General features: G+C 36.7%; 1 protein-coding gene across 2 annotated transcripts in view; it reads left to right on the forward strand.

Moving 5' to 3' along the window:
* TSG101 (tumor susceptibility 101) overlaps positions 1-19,380 on the forward strand; it is a 48,757-nt gene that overhangs the window by 12,433 nt on the left and 16,944 nt on the right. For both annotated transcript variants that reach the window (XM_087433116.1, XM_004418501.2), the window contains exons 3-7: positions 238-303; positions 2,789-2,952; positions 9,131-9,254; positions 12,935-13,001; positions 17,496-17,587. In XM_087433116.1, the coding sequence (XP_087289242.1) occupies positions 238-303; positions 2,789-2,952; positions 9,131-9,254; positions 12,935-13,001; positions 17,496-17,587 (513 nt within the window). The remainder of the gene's footprint in view (positions 1-237; positions 304-2,788; positions 2,953-9,130; positions 9,255-12,934; positions 13,002-17,495; positions 17,588-19,380) is intronic.

The following is a 19,380-nucleotide window of genomic DNA, read 5'->3' on the forward strand; positions in this document are numbered from 1 at the left end:
CACGCACATCCATTTTTCCAAGTAATTCAAAGCATCTTTTCTTTACTCATTCAAAAGCTGATCCCACTGAGTGAATCAACAAAGGATATTTTGTCATTGGATAAAATGGATGATACATTAACAAGTTAGCCCCTTTCAAGGGTGATAAGAGTTTTAACCAGTGTTTCTGAAAGAATAAACTTATGTGGGAGTATCTACAGAAATGCTTGTGATTAAATCTTTGTTCTTTCCTTTCAGTTTTTAATGATGGCAGTTCCAGGGAACTAATGAACCTCACTGGAACAATTCCTGTGCCTTATCGAGGTGAGTGTCTTAGGTAATTTATGTTTCCAGTAGAGATGCATTTTGACTCATATAATATGTTGCTGAGGAGTTATAAGTAAATTAAAGCTCCTTCTCATGACTTTCATGATGATGTAGAGATTTTAACTTCTGTTCTAATTGAACTTTATTTGGCAGCAGCACCTAATATTTCAGCTTTTTTTCCCCTTCCTTACCAAGATATTTCAACAAATAAGTGCCTCAGTGCACTGGAAGAGTTTGATTTTTCATAGAATCAGAGAATCTTAGAACTAGCAAGTGATCTTAGATGCCTCCTACTTCAGCCTCCCACCCCATTCAGACTTTTCTGACAATGGGAAGCTGTATGGTATAGTGGCTAAGACGGAGGCTTTAAAGTCAGAGCAGAGTAAGGTTTCATCTTAATCTATCAGTTTTGTGACAATGGGCGTCTAAAACATTTCAATAATAGTACCTAACTCAAAAAGAATTCATTGTGATAACATATGTAAAGGACTTAGCACAGTGCCTGGTATATAATAAACAGATATCAAAAAAGTAGCTATTATTTATGGGTGTAATGTTGGTAATAATGCTGATGATGGGTAATAATGTCTCTGTTAACCAGTCAGCCACCCTCTGCTGGAATACTTACAGTGATAAGGAAGCATTCAGCTTCATAAACAGCTATTCTGGTTTTGGACAGCTCTGTTAATTATTCCTTATGACTAGCTAAGACCTATGTCTCTGTAACTTACTCATTGATTTTTTTTTTTTTTTTTTTTTTTTTAAAGATTTTATTTATTTTATTTTTCCCCCCAAAGCCCCAGTGGATAGTTGTGTGTCGTAGCTGCACATCCTTCTAGTTGCTGTATGTGGGACTCGGCCTCAGGATGAACGGAGAAGTGGTGCCTCGATGCGCACCCGGGATCCGAACCCGGGCCACCAGCATCACAGCGCGCGCACTTAACCACCAAGCCACAGGGCCGGCCCCTCATTGATTTTATATAGTACCTACTATGCATGAGGCATAGGTGATAGGGGCTGTGGATACAAAGATGAATAAAGGATGTATCTTCTCTGGAAGAACCTACATGAATAGGGGAAACAGAGGGAATAAATAGATATTTATAATTTCTATAGCTGCTATAGAATAATAAAATGTAAAGGTGCTATGAGATTACAGAGGAGAACAAGACCACATGGGAAGATCATGGAGGAAATGACATTTGAACTTGCTATTAAAGGATGAGTCAACTATTCATAACAGAATGGATAGTCCAGGTGGAGGGAAAAAACATTTGAGCATCAGCATTGTATAAAGCAAGTATGATAAATTTAGAGAGAACTGAGTAAAATTCAGTATTACTGATTTTGCCTTTGCTCTCAGGAAATAAACTCTGGTGAGGGAAATAGGCATATGGTGGGGAGAGGGAGGCAGGAAACTATGGTAGACATAATTAAAGACATTTATATAATAAAATATATAAATACACTATATATATTTATATATATATATTTATATATATGTATATAAGTTTTATCTTAACTTTCTCTATTTCCTCACCATTTTTCATACAGCATAGTTCCTAAGCCTAACTAATTCTGGATAATTCGTTTTCACAAAGTAAAGAATTCTGGGTGGTGAAATAAAATTATATTCTATCTATTAGGATATATTCTGTTGGAGCTTTTTTTCATTGTAGAAGTAGTTTTGGGTAAAAAAATAAATCCAAAGTCCTACAACTGTCTGATTTCTTTAAGTGAAATTTATGTGTATTTACTCATATGAAGTGAAACTGTTTCTAAGGGGAAAAAAATGTATCTGAATTATGTTAGGTGATGCAAAGGGTTGCTTGGGACATTGGACTTGGAGCTTAGTAAGAAAAGGCCATGATTTATGTTCACTGTATTAGCTCTATTGAATCCTTTGAAACACTGTTCATTTTGACTCTATATAGTCAAATTTCTCAACTTACAAATTCTGTTACATAAAGCAAAGAGAAAGAGATGACATCAGTGATTCTGAGTAACCACCACTGAAAATGCCATATGCATTGGTCAAGCTGTGGCCACAGTCAGCATCGGTTTGACAGTTGAATTAGGTCTTAGAGTCTGGCTTTGGTAAGGGAATTTCAAGTCTAGCTTATTATATCACTTTCTGAAAGGACACCATAATCCTTGGTCTTCCTTCTGTATCCCTTCCCAGTGAACCTTATTAACTGAAATGACAAGAGTCAAGTAGCAAAGAATAGAGTGAGCCAAAGGATAATTCATGAAGAACGTTTTTACAGCAGCAAGCAGATGCTGGCAGAGTAGTGATCAATTAGTTCCTTAATCCTGCTTATGTATTTTACAAACTGAAAATTTGAGAAACTGATCTTAAACAGAACTTGGAAACATAAAATATTTGTTGTGATTATTTTTAGTTATAGCTCTCTCTTGCTTACCTACTAAGCCATTATTGAAAAATAATAAAAATAGAGTAACGGTTTTCTTTCTCTCACAGGTAATACGTATAATATTCCAATATGCCTGTGGCTGCTGGACACATACCCGTATAACCCCCCTATCTGTTTTGTTAAGCCTACTAGTTCAATGACTATTAAAACAGGAAAACATGTTGATGCAAATGGAAAGATATATCTTCCTTATCTACATGAATGGAAACATGTAAGTATTCACAGTGTTCTGTGAATTCGTTGTATTTTATATATTTTGCTCACTAGTATCTACTTTCTGTTAACACTCAAAGAAGATTCTAAGGAGGATAGTTAAGTTCACATAAGATGACTAATCACTGAGCTGGGTAATCGGAAAAAGCTCTCTAAAAGAAATATGTCTTATATTTGTACAGTGCTTGGTAATTTACAAAATGTGCATAGTCACTATTTCATTTGCTTGAGTTGATCCTTTAAGAATAGGTAGAATTCACATAGTGGGAAATGCATTAAAAAATAGTATACTGGTGGCATATATTTGTGAAACTGTTCAAATCTCATTACTCAAAGCATTCCTATCAAGAAGTAATAGTAGTAGGAAATTCTCTTTCTGTGTCTGATGGTATAGCTCTGGCAGACCAGACTTCCTATCAGAAATAACTGGAAAAGCCAAACACAGTACAAACAACATCTGTGGAAGGATTTGGAGAACTGTTGAGGCAATCAGGACTTGAAGGGCCAAGATCCTATACAGAAGGAAACTGCAGAGATGAGCCAACATTCTCCTAATTTCCCTAGGGGTATTTACTGGTTCTTGGTATAGGATGAGAGGCTGAGAATCTGGGCAGAGGGCCTTAGCTAAGAGGCAGAGAAGCCTGCAGAGTTTCTAGCAGTCTCACAAGGCTGAAAAGACAACATCTATTCTGTCTGCCAACATAGCCAGCACTTTAGGAGCCAAGATTTGGGAGAAGAGGAAGCTAAAAAGAGGTAAATCAGATAATCTGAGTTTCTCCCTCAAGGGATCTGTGGAATTCTTAAACCTCAAACACAAGATGCTGAAGAGCTAAGCAGAACACCCCTGAAAAACACAGCCAAGTTCTCAGCAGTCTCAGGTTGAGGAGGCAGTAGGAGTTTGGAGCCTTATCAAGAAGGCGGGGTGTAACTAAACATCCTAGGCTCTTAGTTGACGCCACTGGAGGAACACACCCCAAGAGCAGAACTCAGGTAGAATGAGCCTTACAAAACCCCAGACTTGACTCAGACTCAGTCCCTGATTATATTAAGGTGATTCTCACAGTATCTGCCTGCTATAGGATAGGGTGAACCCTTGCTGGAGGAAGATAATGCATAGAGCCCCTGTAATTTTTCACGAACAGTGTACTACGTACAGTTTAAAACTATTAAGTACGTCAAGAAAGAGGACAAAGAGGAAAAAAGACAATAGAAAAAGGACACTATTTCCCAGGAAACCCAGTTATCAGACACAGAGTTAAAAATGATTGTGATTAATATGTTCAAGGTGGAGAATTGTATTAAAAAAGAACCAAGTGGAAATGTTAGAACTGAAAAATAGAATAATAGAAGTTAAGAACTCAGTAGATGGGTTTAGTAGCAGACTGGACTCAGCAGAATAGAGAATTAATGAACTAGTAAATGAATACTTCATATTTTTTAATACTGTTGACTCAGGAATAAACCTTACGAAGATGTTGAAGTCCATTATGGAGAAAATTTTGAATTTGATTGAAAAACATTAAAGAAGACTTAAGTCAAAGAAAAGAGAACCTTATTCATGGATTGGAAGACTCAGTATTATAAAAATATTGGTTCTCTACAGATTGATCTATATCCTAACAGTTTTTGTTTCTTTGTGTATTTGTTAATTGTGTGAATTTGATAAGCTGAATCTAAAATTTATATGGAAATGCAAAAAATCAAGAATTGCCAAGGCACTCTCCAAGAAGAATAAGGAAGATATCAAAATGTATTATAAAACTAGTAATTAAGAGAGTATGTAATTGTCACAGGAATATTCAAATGGATAGATGGAACATAATAACCCAGAAAAAGATCTACTATATATAAACACTTGATATATGACAGTGGTATTATAGCAGATCAGTGGGGATAAGGTGAACTTTTCAATAATGGAGTTGGGAGAGTTGGATTCCTATTTGTATAATACACAAAAATCAATTTCAGGTAGATTGTGAAAGGCAAAAGGGTAAAACTTTTAAAACAGAACATAGGAGGGGCCCGCCCAGTGACATAGCAGCTAAGTGCACGCGCTCCGCTTCGGTGGCCCGGGGTTCGCAGGTTCAGATCCTGGCGCGCACCCACACACTGCTTATCCAGCCATGCTGTGGCGGCATCCCACCTATAAAGTAGAGGAAGATGGGCACGGATGTTAGCCCAGGGCCAATCTTCCTCAGCAAAGAGAGGAAGATTGGCAATGGATGGTAGCTCAGGGTTAATCTTCCTCACACACACAAAACATAATTAAAAAGTAAAATCACAGTGAAATACTACTACATACCCATCAAGTTTGCACTAATTGACAATACCAAGAGTTAGTGAGGATGTGGAGCAAAGGGAATTCTTAGATACTGCTAGTGGGAGTAAAATTGACACAACTCCTTTGGAGACCAGTTTGGCATTACCTAGTAAAGTTGTAAGTTCACATGCCCTATGACCTAGCTGTTCCACTCCTTGGTACATACCTCAGCACTATTGACATTGTGGGCTGGAGAATTATTGTGGGAGGGCTGTCCTATTTATGGTAGGATATAGGATCTCTAGCCTTTACCCGAGATGCCAGGAGCATAACACATACCCAGTTGTGACAACCAAAAATGTCCCTAGACATTTCTAAATATCCCCTGGGAGACAAAAATATCACCCCCAGTTGAGAACCGCCGCACAAGAGTAACCCTTGCACATACAAACTAAAAAACATGGCAAGAGGGGCCGGCCCCGTGGCTTAGCGGTTAAGTGCGGGAGCTCCGCTACTGGCGGCCTGGGTTTGGATCCCAGGTGCGCACTGACACACCGCTTCTCTGGCCATGCTGAGGCCGCGTCCCACATACAGCAACTAGAGGGATGTGCAGCTATGATATGCAGCTGTCTACTGGGGCTTTGGGGAAAAAAAGGAGGAGGATTGGCAATAGATGTTAGCTCTGGGCCGGTCTTCCTCAGCAAAAAGAGGAGGATTAGCATGGATGTTAGCTCAGGGCTGATCTTCCTCACAAACAAAAAAGAATAATAAAATTTAAAAAATAAAAAACATGGCAAGAATATTCATAGCAGCATTAATAGCCAAAGATTGGATACAACCCAGATGGCTATTAAGAACAGGAGAATGAATAAAGAAGTTGTAGTATATTCATTCAGTGGAACACCATACAGCAATGAAAATGAATTAAATATAGCTATACTCTTTAACAGGAATGTATGTTACAAACATTGCTAAACAAAAGAAACAAGTCTCAATAGAATACACAGAATTTTATTTAATTCATATGAAGTTCAAAAACAGGCAAAATTAAATATACTGTTTAAAAAATCATTCATAAGGTAGTATGTTTAAAGTAAAGCAAAAGAATGATTGTTCACTAAGTCAGAGAAGTGCTTGCCTCTAGAGTAGATGGAGGGGATACAGTCAGGAACTTCTCAGTGACCTGCAGTCCTCTATTTCTTAACTTGGATGATGGCTACAAGGCATTTTCTTTATTGTTACTCTTTAAAGTTACATATGTTTTATACATTTCTATATGTATGACACAGTTCACAAATCTAACAAAAAGGACGTAATGGTGGCTAACGTTGGTATGGTATTCGAGGCCATACCATGGAGGATCCTGATTGTTAGCTGAGGACTTTGTCCTTTAATAGGCAGTTGCAAGTCGTCATAGATTTTTAAATAAGAGTGGGGTATTAAAAGCAATGATTAGTAGGTATAATGTCTGAAGTGTACTAGATAAATACGTTAATTAGCTCTCTAATAATCACTAGCTGCTCTAAAACATAAACTCCACAATACTAGAGGCTCAACACTGTAGAAATTTCTTGCCCGCATGATGGTCCACTGGGAGTGTTCCTCATTGGCAGGCAGCTTTCCTCCACTTGGTGCTTCAGGGACTCAGGCTCTTTCCATTTTGTGGTGCCACCATCTCCCGGAACTTCAGAGTCCTCTGCATCAAGGAGCAAGAGCAAAGAGAGGGTGGTAAAGGAGCACCGCCTTCTTATCCACCTTGGCTTGGAAGTTAAATCACTTCTGCTTAGGGTCATCCATTGGTAAAAACTAGGAGGCTGGGAAATGTAGTCCCTGCCTAAATCCCTAGCTGATTTTCAGCAACAACTTCCTATTATGGGAACGTGAACTTTTATAGAAACTCGCAGTCAAAATAAGTAAGTAAAACTGGAAGCTGCCTGGGAGGCTGTTGTGGTAATCCAGCATGACACAGAACAGAAACTAGGGCTGCTGTCATGTATCTTGATCTTACTGATTAAATTGCTTATTAATCCTAATCCTGAATGTGTATCATATACTGCTTAGAATGTAAAAACGGACCTTTTTATTGCTTGCTGGAAAAGCAAACAAGTAAAACAGGGTCGAGACGAGAGGAATTTTGCTTTTTAAGTTTGCAGAGGTTTCATTGGGAAAGCAATTTTGTAAAGGTATTATCTCTTTCAGTTGACCCTTAGCGTTTGAGCTAAAATAAACTGCTGCAGTGTTCTTGCTACTTTTCATATCCTGTCTCATTCTGAATGAGTCATTAGTCATTCTGAATTAGTTTGAATTCATGACCTGTTGCTTTATAATAGGCTTGGAAGTAGATATTAAAGATTAGATTAATTTTCCTTCCTTCAAAGAATTTAGTGTGAAAGGAATGGGATGATAAAGAATTAAAATAAAACTTGTCCTGACAAAACTGTGGTTATAAGAATGCATAAATGAAGTACTGATTCGTACAACAACACGGATGAACCTTGAAAGCATAAAGTGAAAGAAGCCAGATACAAAAGGTCACATATTGTGTGATTCCATTTATATGAAATAAAATATAAATTTTATATTGAACAGCAAAACTGTCAAAATTTTATATTGAACAGCAAAACTGTCAACAGAAAATAGATGAGTGGTTGTCAAAGGCTGAGGGGAGGGGGAAATGGGAAGTGACTACTAATGGGCACGGGTTTCTTCTTGGAATGATGAAAATATTCTAGAATTAGATAGCGGTGATGGAAAAAAACCACTGAACTATATACTTTAAAAGGGTCAATTTTATAGTGTGTGAATTATGTCTCAATAAAAAAATGAATGGGGTTATGATTTAGTTTGGGAGTTTTGTTGGACTAAATAACAAAAGGTCAAAGTGTGTGGTCTCAATAGCCACCCTCTCACGCACCAGCCACGATCGCCAGCCCCGACTCCTCGGTGCTGCACAGATACTGCACATGCTTACCCCCGGTCTCAGCGTGGAAATCACAGACAAACAGAAGAAAGTATTGGCATAGTGGGAATCGGCAAGTTTTAATGGGAAGCTTTCTGAAATGTTTAATCTTGTCTTCCATAAGCTGGGACAAAATTGAACAAATGAGATGAGTTTGGTGCTTTGGAAGGTTGAAAATTGATAGTGAAGTCTTTTATCAGGAGAAGAGAAGTTATGAAGATGATTAACTGATGAAGAAGATTGAGTAATCCTTCAGAACCTGATGAATCATGAATGAAGTAGATGAGATGAGATATACACAAAATATATTAAGGAGTGAAAATGGAACCATCAAATAAGCCAGTTTGAACAACTTTGCCTAGCATAGTTTGTCTTAAATTAGATATTTGAGAGAAAAGTTTAGCTTTATGGAAAAACAGGCACTGTTAGTAACTATTGTATTGGAGGGAAGGTCTTTTAACAATTTGTATCTTTTGCACAATGATCGAATGATTTCTAAGCAAGAGTCTACCTATAATTTCAGAGTTGGTAATACTCTCTTTAATAAAAATTAATCTAAGAACACGTGTTTCCAGAGTAACATTGTTATCTTTCAAAGGCCTTAAATAATATTTGTGACTACTGCTTACATCCATCCCTGAATTTGTACCAGAATACTTGATTTGTCCATTGGAAATATAATCAGTTTTGGTTAGCCATATGGAGTCAAATGAAGAACAGTACTCTCTGAATTTTGCAATATACTGGTTTGGCTAGTGTCATTTTTATATACATGAAGCAACAGCCTTATCACACATAAATAATGAGTAAAAATCACCTAACTTTATTAAATAAATGGAATTTTCATTTTGGGGGTTCTACAAAGAAAATTATCAGCTGAGTTGAAAACTGATAAGAAATGAGTAAATTGCCAAAGAGTAAATCTGTAGTTGACTTAAATTTATTTTCCATTTTTAGCCACAGTCAGACTTGTTGGGGCTTATTCAGGTCATGATTGTGGTGTTTGGAGATGAACCTCCAGTCTTCTCTCGTCCTATTTCAACATCCTATCCACCATACCAGGCAACAGGGCCACCAAATAGTAAGTAGAATTGAGATAATTTTTAAACTCATATAAACAAAACATAAAACCTTATAAAAAATTTTTTTAATGACTTCACTTTGCTTTTTAGCTTATCAAGTTAGTGGATTTTTTGGCGGTATTCTGAGGCCCCACATCTGCATGTACAGATTCCCACCAAAGACTGGCATTTGGGCTTTCGTTTGTGGGTAGAAGTCTAACTATGGGTGTGCTGGATTCCAAAATGGAGGAGAAAGAATGCTGGAATAGAGCTAGAATTTGTTGGGTTTTTTAAAGTACGCATGCCATGGAATAGCCTTATTTGATCAGTTTGAAAACAGATATAACTTGAAAGGTAGTCTGACCTCTCTTTTACCTTGAAACTCCAGGATCGGTGTTGTAGATAAGAATCAATTACAAAATCAACTAAACCATTCACATTCAGCTATTCTGGGTGTACACAATTGGACATCTAGCTCTCAGCTTTCTTTTTAGTACAGCCAATTCATGATTTTACCCTATGTGGAGAGGGTGGGGGCATGGAGTCAGTACCAATTCTCTCCTCATTGGTGTACATTATCTCTATTATTTTTGGGTTTTTTAAAAATAATTCTTACTGATACTTTAAAATCTCCGTGGATAATTGAGAGTTGGTTGTACTTACTTGTTTTGCCTTTACTAAACCTGTATTGATTTCATTGTGTTTTGAGCTGTGACTTTTTTTTTTTTTAAACAAATTTTAAGATTATAATTAACCAAACTTATAAGACAGATTATGTGAGCTTTCATTTTTCCTCTGCTGAAAATTGTCCTCTTCCTTTTTAATCCATTCTGTCTAGGAGCATCTTGACTCACAAGCTAAATGGGAATCTGACAGAACTTTCTGAATCCATTTCCTTTTCCTTCCCTGCCTTGCCAGAATAAGCTTGGTTTTAGGATTTAGTTGCTCTTTTAATAAATATTCTAGTGATTCTTTGGACCAGAAATTTATTTTCATCTTAATTCTGTTGACTCTAGTACCCGAGATTACATAATCTTGCTCATTTACATTTGAAATACCAAATATTTCCTAGTTCATCATTCATGTTTATTTGCTCAGATAACATAGCCAGTGACCACTTAAGATAATGGTGACTTTTTCAGAAATTTAGGCAGCCCCCTAAGCAAGATTTTTTTCCCTAAATTTCTTCTGGTTTTATATTGACACTGGAAGTGCAGCATTCTAGAAAGAGACCACACTAAGGAGCTCACTATTGCAGTTCAGTTTTGCAGTGCAAATCACATTACACAGTCTAGAGCTAATTTAAGTAAATTACTAAGAGAGACCAATTTATTGTCTATCCATTCCAGTTTTAATACTTTTTATACTTTTAACAATATTCATTATTATTAGGTATGACTATAAAGAAATGAAGGTCTGAATTCCATCCCCCACACACACCAAGAAGTAACCCAGAAATTTGGATACATACTTAAATAAATATTATCTTCTAGTTGAGAAATTATTTTCTTTTATTATTATTGTCATTACTCAAAAAATTTTTGACCTTCTGTTTTAGGATGACTTTTGAGCTGTGAGTTGCATTAAAAAAGTGTTATATAAACAAAATCATCCCATTTGCAACAACATGGATGGGCCTGGAGCATATTATGTTAAGTGAAATAAGCCAGAAAGAGAAAGACAAACACTGTATGATCTCACTCATATGTGGAATATAAACCAACACATGGACAGAGAAAACTGTACTGTGGTTACCAGGGGCAAGGGGGGTGGGGGTGGGCATAAGGGGTGAAGGGAGTCATATATATGGTGATGGACAAACAAAAATGTACAACCCAAAATTTCACAATGTTAAAAACTATTAAAACATCAATAAAAAAAAAGTGTTATGGCCAAACCTCATGTTTTGACAAATAGCAGTAATAGTGAACCTTTAGTGGTAACTATGAGACATAGCTAAGCATTTCATATTTCTTCTTATTTGATCCTTATAATAACCCCGTATGTTATGTGTATATGTATCTCATTTTATTCTGGCTGTAAAATTACTTCATCTCATTATCGGCTTTCTCGCCAGTCTTGGATCGAAATAACATTTGTTGTTTCCAAGAATCAAAATTTGAAGGCTTTGGAGGAATTATTAGCTCTTCAGAACCTTAGAAAAGGAAAATTCCTTATAACTATGAGGAAATTGCTTGTAACTGTGAAGTGGTGGTTTATATGTGTGAGAGAGAAACTAACATGAGGGGTAGTAATTGACTGTTTGTGTTGCTGACACTTAATAGTGGCCTCATCTTTTGATGTTCATAAAGATCGACTGTGCTTTGCCCCAGGAAGAAAAAATGTTTTATGGAATCTGGCAATTGTGACATTTTGAGATTTTTTTTCCTTTCTAAAATAGCATTGAACATCATCCTAGCTTCATTATACTTAAGAAAAAATTTACTTACGACGTCTATAGATTCATCCTAACAAGAAGAGTATGAGCACTGATACTTGGAGATGTATGTTCAGCAACTCCGGTAAAGACTTCTAAGGCCCTTGGTCAGAACCCAGCATACTTCTCCCACCCACTTGAATTCTGTGCTCTAAAGGTTTATTTCTTGAAGGCTCCATCTCTCTTGCCTTCAAGCCTTCATACACCATTCCTCTACTGGATCAGTTTAGTTTACCCCTACCTCCTGGGTTTACGTGAGCTGCCTCCTGTGTGGTCCTATGGATAGCACTCTACTTCCCCTATCATAACACTTATCACTCTGTATTATTATTCCTTGTTTATTTATCTCTTCCACTAGACTCTAAGCAACTTGAGGCTAGGAATTTTTTCTTTTTTTTTTTTTTTTTTAATCAAATTCTGGTCCCTGTCACATAGAAGGCACTAAAATATTTATTGATTGGATTAAGGGCTAATTCATCATTCTATTCAGTGATAAAAATTTCACTGAGGATAAATTGATTCTCAAACAAGTTATTTCCAGTTAAGACCAAAATTAACTTCTCTTTTTCTTTCTCTATGTTAGTTAGCCTTTTGACACCACTGACTAGCTCTGTCATTAGTGTTCTCTTTAAAAAATATTTAACACATTCTTTAAGCTTGCTCGATTTGAACCTTTTTTCCTGATATTTTCAAGCTTTTGTTTTTAACCAGTCTAGCTGAATATATTTTGTATAGGACTTCTCGTAATAGTTTGAAGTCTTTTAAAGTACTCCATCAAGCCAACAAAACCAGCTGTGCTGATCGGTCAACATAGTCTTAGAAGAAATATCAAAAGATTTCTTAGATGTAGTAAAGAGGTCACTTTCTAAGAAGCTGACCTTGGACCAGAAGAGGGCGGAATTGCCTTCCTCTGAATTCCAGACTGAGCAGCTCCTGTCTCAGGTGACAGATTCCTTGAGAGCTTAGAGAGCTGACCAAGTTGACCTGTCTGCCAGTTATTCTTGTTGAGATTGTCGTGTGTGTTATCATAACTCATGTTTAATGCTTTGAGAATTATGTGATTTAAAAGATTTTTACTGCTTGCAATAAAGAACTAATATGGGTAGAGTGCTTGTTTTGTTTTGGTGCTGAGATTTGGATTCTTTAACTGTGTGAAATTTTGCTGTGGTTTGACAGTGATGTATGTCTTATTTGATAACCTGTATAACCATATATATAACCTGTATATGCATATTATTTAAAAATGTTAAAAATTATTTTTAGCTTCCTACATGCCAGGCATGCCAAGTGGAATCTCTGCCTACCCATCTGGATACCCTCCCAATCCCAGGTAATGAAAAATTATCTTTTCAGTAATTGTATTAGAAATTCTACTGTTAGGGCCGGCCCTGTGGCTTGGTGGTTAAGTGCGCGCGCTGCAATGCTAGTGGCCCGGGTTCGGATCCCGGGTGCGCATCGAGGCGCCACATCTCCGTCCATCCTGAGGCCGAGTCCCACATACAGCAACTAGAAGGATGTGCAGCTATGACATACAACTATCTACTGGGGCTTTGGGGGTAAAAAATAAAATAAATAAAATCTTTAAAAAAAAAAAGAAATTCTACTGTTAGATCTAGAATCAAAATAATGGGTACTAACTAGGGCAATAAGTAAATTTAGTTGCAATTTAATGGAAGGTAAAACTCAGTTTATTGGTGGAATTTTATGGTTGTATACATAGTTCAAAAGGAGTTTTTTCCATTCTAGAGAAATGCAGCTTCATTTTACTTTCAGAGAGGAAAGGGGTAGGGTGATGACAATGATCTTCATTGGTTTTGGACCTTGAAATTCTTGCTACTTCCCTTTTAAGAACTTGTATATCCAGCAAGGATAAAAGTATTTTAATACCCTTAAAAAAAAACTTACCTTTTCTGTGAATTACAGGGAACCAATTAATGGTTCATATGATGGGGTCAGTCTTGTCTTCGTGATATATATTTCATTCCGTTCATAGACTACGTGTATTATCAACCTTTGTTACCCATTTGATAATAACACAGGTAAATTAAGTTAATAGTGTAATCAGTCTACGAATAACACACATTAGAAAATCAATGAGAGGGCCGGCCCCGTGGCTTAGTGGTTGAGTGAGCGCGCTCCACTGCTGGCGACCCGGGTTCGGATCCTGGGCTCGCACCGACGCGCTGCTTCTCTGGCCATGCTGAGGCCGCGTCCCACATACAGCAACTAGAAGGATGTGCAGCTATGACACACAACTATCTACTGGGGCTTTGGGGGAAAAAAATAAATAAATAAAATCTTTAAAAAAAAAAAAAAAGAAAGAAAATCAATGAGAAATAATTATTAACCCATGTTTTAAATGTGTACTTGTTCCAGTGGTAATCTGGGAGGTACTTTCCAAAGGTGGTCTCTGGACTAACTTAAAATGCAAGACTGGCATATACTGGTGCCTAGATGAGATTTTCAGCTACTCTAACAATTAACAAAAATTTTTTAACTCTGCTAACTCTTTTTAGCTTAATATAACCCTCATAGATAAATGCAGCCACATTTCCTGAACATCTGCCATACTAAATATATGTATGTACATATATGCAGGATCTTATAAGTTAAATTTAGCAAGGTTATTTTTTTCTGGGCCTTTCTTAATTTCAGGGACTAGCTTTATAAGGTAGTAAGCATTCTGTAAAATTAGATAAGTAAGCAGAGACTAGATGAACATCTGTCAGGGACAATAGAGAAAGATTTCTATGATTGTAATATATAAACAGGCTATAAGTTCTAGATTTCTTGAGGCCCGTAATTTTCTGACTAAGTTCTACAAATGAAACCTGTCTGAAGCCTTGAAATTACACACCTTTATAATTAACAGTGGCTAGTAAGAAGGAACTTTGTACATACAGGGAATGGTTGTTGGGAATACAATAAGAAAATGGACTTCTGAACATTAAAGCCGTTTCAAAGAAACTTGTAGATAAAAATGAAGGCTGAAAATATTGACAAAAATGTAAATCTTATTTGCTTATCTTATGTAACTACAAAAGTTTGTTTGTGAGGTTATTTGTAAGAATTTCCTTTTTGAGGCAGCTATTTTTGAAAGATTTGATGTTTTTTTCCTGTGAAATGTGAAGCATTTTAATCTCCAAATGTAACATGCTAATGAGTTGTTAAGGGAAACTGTATTCAAATTGTCATCTGTATCTTTCTGTATATAAAAGGGCTTGGCAGAAGAGCCTCAGAACCTCTTTCTCTTCTCCCTTTGTCCTAAAGGAGAATTAATAAATCAGTGACTCAAGAAGAATCTTTATCTTAAAACAATGAATATGAGAGTCTTTATTTGCTGTAGAAAGTTGGACTAGATGATCTGTAAGTTTTCTTCCAAATCTTAAGATCTTTTGAAAGTTTTATTTAGCACCTGCAGCATGTATACAAGGAAACTAAAAGGTATGTCAAGAATGGTTATTCCAGTTTTGGTGTGTGTGCTAGCGAGCATGTATTAAGGTTATTAGGAAACAGTTCCTGATATCAGAAAAGACAGAAAATGGTAAGTGCTGTGACAAATAAACAGAGCTTTAATGGAGAGATCACCTCTGGTTTGGAGGTGGGAGCTTAGAGGTAGCTTTGTAATGAAAGAACTGGTTTATGAGGATGACCTTAAAGAAGAAAATTAGGTATTTAGAGGTGGAAGGAGCAGCAAAGAGTAATAGCATTTTATAACCGAGAAGAAACTTACCAGTTATCGAGTGCAGCCCACCCATTTTATGTAAGCAAAGGTGTGAAAGCCAAAAGAATCCCAGGAAAGAATAGAGAAACGGTCTTGTGTGGCTGGAGAATACAGGGTTCTGAGTAGGGGAATTGAAGAGAATAAAGGTGCAGCTTTCACAGGTATTACAGATCTCCCAAACCTTCCCTGATCTCCTGTAGCTGGTATTGATTTTCCACTGTACATTTCCTGATCTTTTATTTAGCATTGTTATTTCCTTTATCCTATCAGGGTTGTTTATAGAGATTTTGCCCTGTGTTGATTATTGGCATCTTGAGGAAGAGATGGATTTATATCTTAGCTCCTGCCTCAAGCACGTAGAAACAGTGCCTTAAATATAATAAATGGGAAATTTTGAAGGAGTATATAAAGAAAAGGAGCATAAGTATGTTGGAAAATTCTTTTTAAATACACTTAGGTCAAAACAGTCTCTTTAAAAATGTGGAAAAGGTTTACTACATAGGGCAAATTGTTTAAAATATATAGAGATAGAAAATAGTACTACTCAATTATTTTTTTACTCAAGAAGAATTATTAACCCTAAACATAGAGAATAACCATGAAGGGGAAATTGAGCAAATTAAGTAAAAAGACAGGGAGTTTTTTGAAGTTAATATCTGTAAGCCTAGAAGAGTTTTATACGAGGTTACTGAAAATTCAGCAATATGATCACAGATTGTCTGTGAAAAGGTATGCAAAATGAAAGGAACTCCAGAAAAAAGGAGCAAATTTATCCCAGTTTTCAGAAAGGTAGATTCAGAAATTTCAGTGAGATCGACATTGTTTCCTTGCAGCATTACAGCATGGATTACTAAAGAGACCGGAAACGAAAGTGCTGTTCAGGAGCCTTCAGCATGTGTCCGCTGGGAACAAATATGCTGAACTTTCTTCTTTTTTTATTTTGTTTTTATGCTGATAGATAAAAGTATTGTGATTACGTTGAATCTTCAACAAATCATACAGAAGTTTTTTGTTGGGGACAAGTTATAAAGTGTGAGCTGGTAGTACGAATAGGAGAATCTTTGAGCCACTGCGCTGACAAAGGATTACTGACTGAACTCAGAGTTGTGCTCCAGGGCTCTGGGCTGGCTCTTTTTAGTCAATAATTTTAATGTACTTGCAGAAGGCCTGTTGATCAGAATTGCAAATGTCATAGATCTGACAATTATAGCTAAAATAGGATTAATCAAGATTTATTGTCCAACTAACAGGTAGCTAGTAATCTTCCTGTTTTACTTTTCTTTTCCATTATAAGGGAAACACACCAAACTAGTGAGCGTTCAGAGGAAAGTGATTAGATCTAAAAATCCTGCCCTGTAAATAATGGTTGAAGGAATTTAAAATATTTCACCTGAAGAAGAGAAGACTGAGGGGAAAATGGTAGAAGTCTTCAAATATTCAAGTGATCTTCCAGAATGCAAATTTAGGACCATTACTTAGAAGTTATATTGAAATGATATTTAGAGTTCAATAGAGAAAGATGACCATTTGTCAGGGATATTGTAAATGATATTTATAAAACAATGTGGGGAGAGTACTTCTAAGGAAGGTTCCTTCCGACTCTGATGTGAATATATGGATGACACAAACTTTTCATAGAGTGAGAAGAAAATTTTTAAAAGTTTATTTAAAGAGGAGTATTTTCAGATTAGATATTTGCAAAGGTTATCAGTGAACCACAGGTAAAAATTAATGTCATTTCTCTAAATTCCAGGAAATCAGAATGGAAGAATTCTCTCACAAAATATTTCTTTCTTCTGGTTTTGATACTCTTGGACTGCCCTTAGAAATACTCCAGTTGTTTCTGCTCCTGCAAAGGTGACCCTCAAATAACCAGGGCCAACCAAAACTATTTTAACCATTTACTTTAAGAGTAAATCCAGTGTCATTAATGGAATTTCTATAGACCTTTGCTTGAGTAGACAACTATAGCTCTAAGACTGTAAAGCCATTAACTGGTAAAACAACAACATGTCAACCTTAACTTCCTGAATGGGGTTCTTAAAGATGCCATGGTATTGGGTCATTTTAACATTTAATATTTTCTGTTCTTTTCTTTAGTGGTTACCCCGGCTGTCCTTACCCACCTGGTGGTCAGTATCCTGCCACAACAAGCTCCCAGTACCCTTCCCAGCCTCCTGTGACCACTGTTGGTAAGTACCCTTCAAAATTGTATTTCTCCACATTAAGGAAAGTCAGAGTCTCCTGTTGTGAAAAGTGCATTTCACTTTCTTTTTATTGAATAAATTTGACATGTAGTATTGTGTAAGTTTAAGGTGTACTGTGTGTTAGCTAGATACATTTATATTTTGTAATATGATTGCCATTGTAGCGATATTCATTACACAATTATAATACAATATTATTGTTTATATTCATTATACTGTGCATTAGATCCCTATGGCTTATTTACTACTTGCTACAAGTTTGTACCCTTAAATACCCATCACTCTTATCCGCCCCCCTGCATTTCACTTTTACATGTGAAATGTTAGAATACTCTTCGTTCTTAGAGGAAGACCCTTAATGGTCAATGTCCTATAATCTAAAGCTTGAAGTAATTTATCATCATATAAATGAGCCTTCTACCAGGGCATAAGAATAAATCTGACTCTTATCACTGTTTGCTGTGTGTCATATCTTTTTATTGGTGAACCTTATATGTGTTGAACTATTAACAAGATACTTAGGTTTTCCTAGCCTAGTTAGGTGTAAAAACAGATGACCATCTTTAGGAGAAGAAAGCACTATTGGGTAATATGAGTGGGTCAAATAAGACAAAATTATTGCAGACCAGAGTTCTTACTTTTTTGTATTGCTTATTAGAGGTGCCTGAAATGTAATTTTCTTCAACTGAGAAAGTTTAAAGCAATACGAGAACTTCTACAGACTCCCACCTCCTACATGCCTATCTACCCCACCCGTACCACCAAATCTGCCTCTTCCCTGTTACCACAGGTCAGTTGTCTTTGCTTCTGTCCACTAGATCTAATCCTCTCTAACTACTCAGGGGCATCATTTCAGCACTTCTCCCCTCTCATCATCAACATTTGTTCTCTACTGGATTGCTCTTATCAGCACACAAAAGTACGTCCTAAAATAACCTTAAAAAGTCCTCTTCTCAATTCCACTTTTCCTGCCGCCACTATTCCATTTCTTCATTCCCCTTTGCAGCAAAACTGCTTGAAACAATTATCTGTACTCATTATCTTCAATTTCTCTTCTCCCTTTCATTCTTAAACCCCCTCCATTTGCGATTTCCCTCATACCATTAAACCTTCTTCTGTCAAGGTTACCAATGACTTTTATGAGGTTAAAGCCAATGGCCAGTGACTATTCTCCACTTAGTTGGCCTATCAGCAGCATTCGACACAGCTGGTTACTCCCTCCTTGATACACTTGCCTCTCTTGTTTTCCAAGACCCCACACTCACTAGGTTTTCCTCTTATCATCACTGGTACTCACACTCAGTCTCCTTTCTTCATGTTGAAGTGCCTCCTGGCTTAGTCCTTGGCATTCTCCATACTCACTGTCCTGGTGATCTCATAGCTTTAAATATCATCTCTGTGCCCACAGTTCCCAAATTTATGTCTCCAACCTACAGCTCTGTCCTGAACTCCAGATTCTTATATCCAACTGCCTTCTCAGTATCTCCACTGGGATATTTAATAGACATCTGAAACTCAACATGACCAAAATTAAACTCTCAATCTTTCTATGCAGCTTCCCCATCTCCATTGATACCTACTCAGTACTCTAACTTTGGCATCATCCTTATTGATGATGATTCCTCATCAGGAACTTATTGTCTTCAAACTATATCTAGAATCTGATCATATCCAATGCTGATTCATGTCACCATTATCTTTCATCTAATTTACTTCAAAAGCCCCCTAAAAGATTTCTCTGCTTCTGTCCTTGGCCCCCTACATCTCCCTGTTTTTAA

This window comes from Ceratotherium simum, chromosome 7 (assembly GCF_057802395.1).
Source record: "Ceratotherium simum simum isolate JZ-2026a chromosome 7, ASM5780239v1, whole genome shotgun sequence".
Lineage (NCBI taxonomy): Eukaryota > Metazoa > Chordata > Mammalia > Perissodactyla > Rhinocerotidae > Ceratotherium > Ceratotherium simum.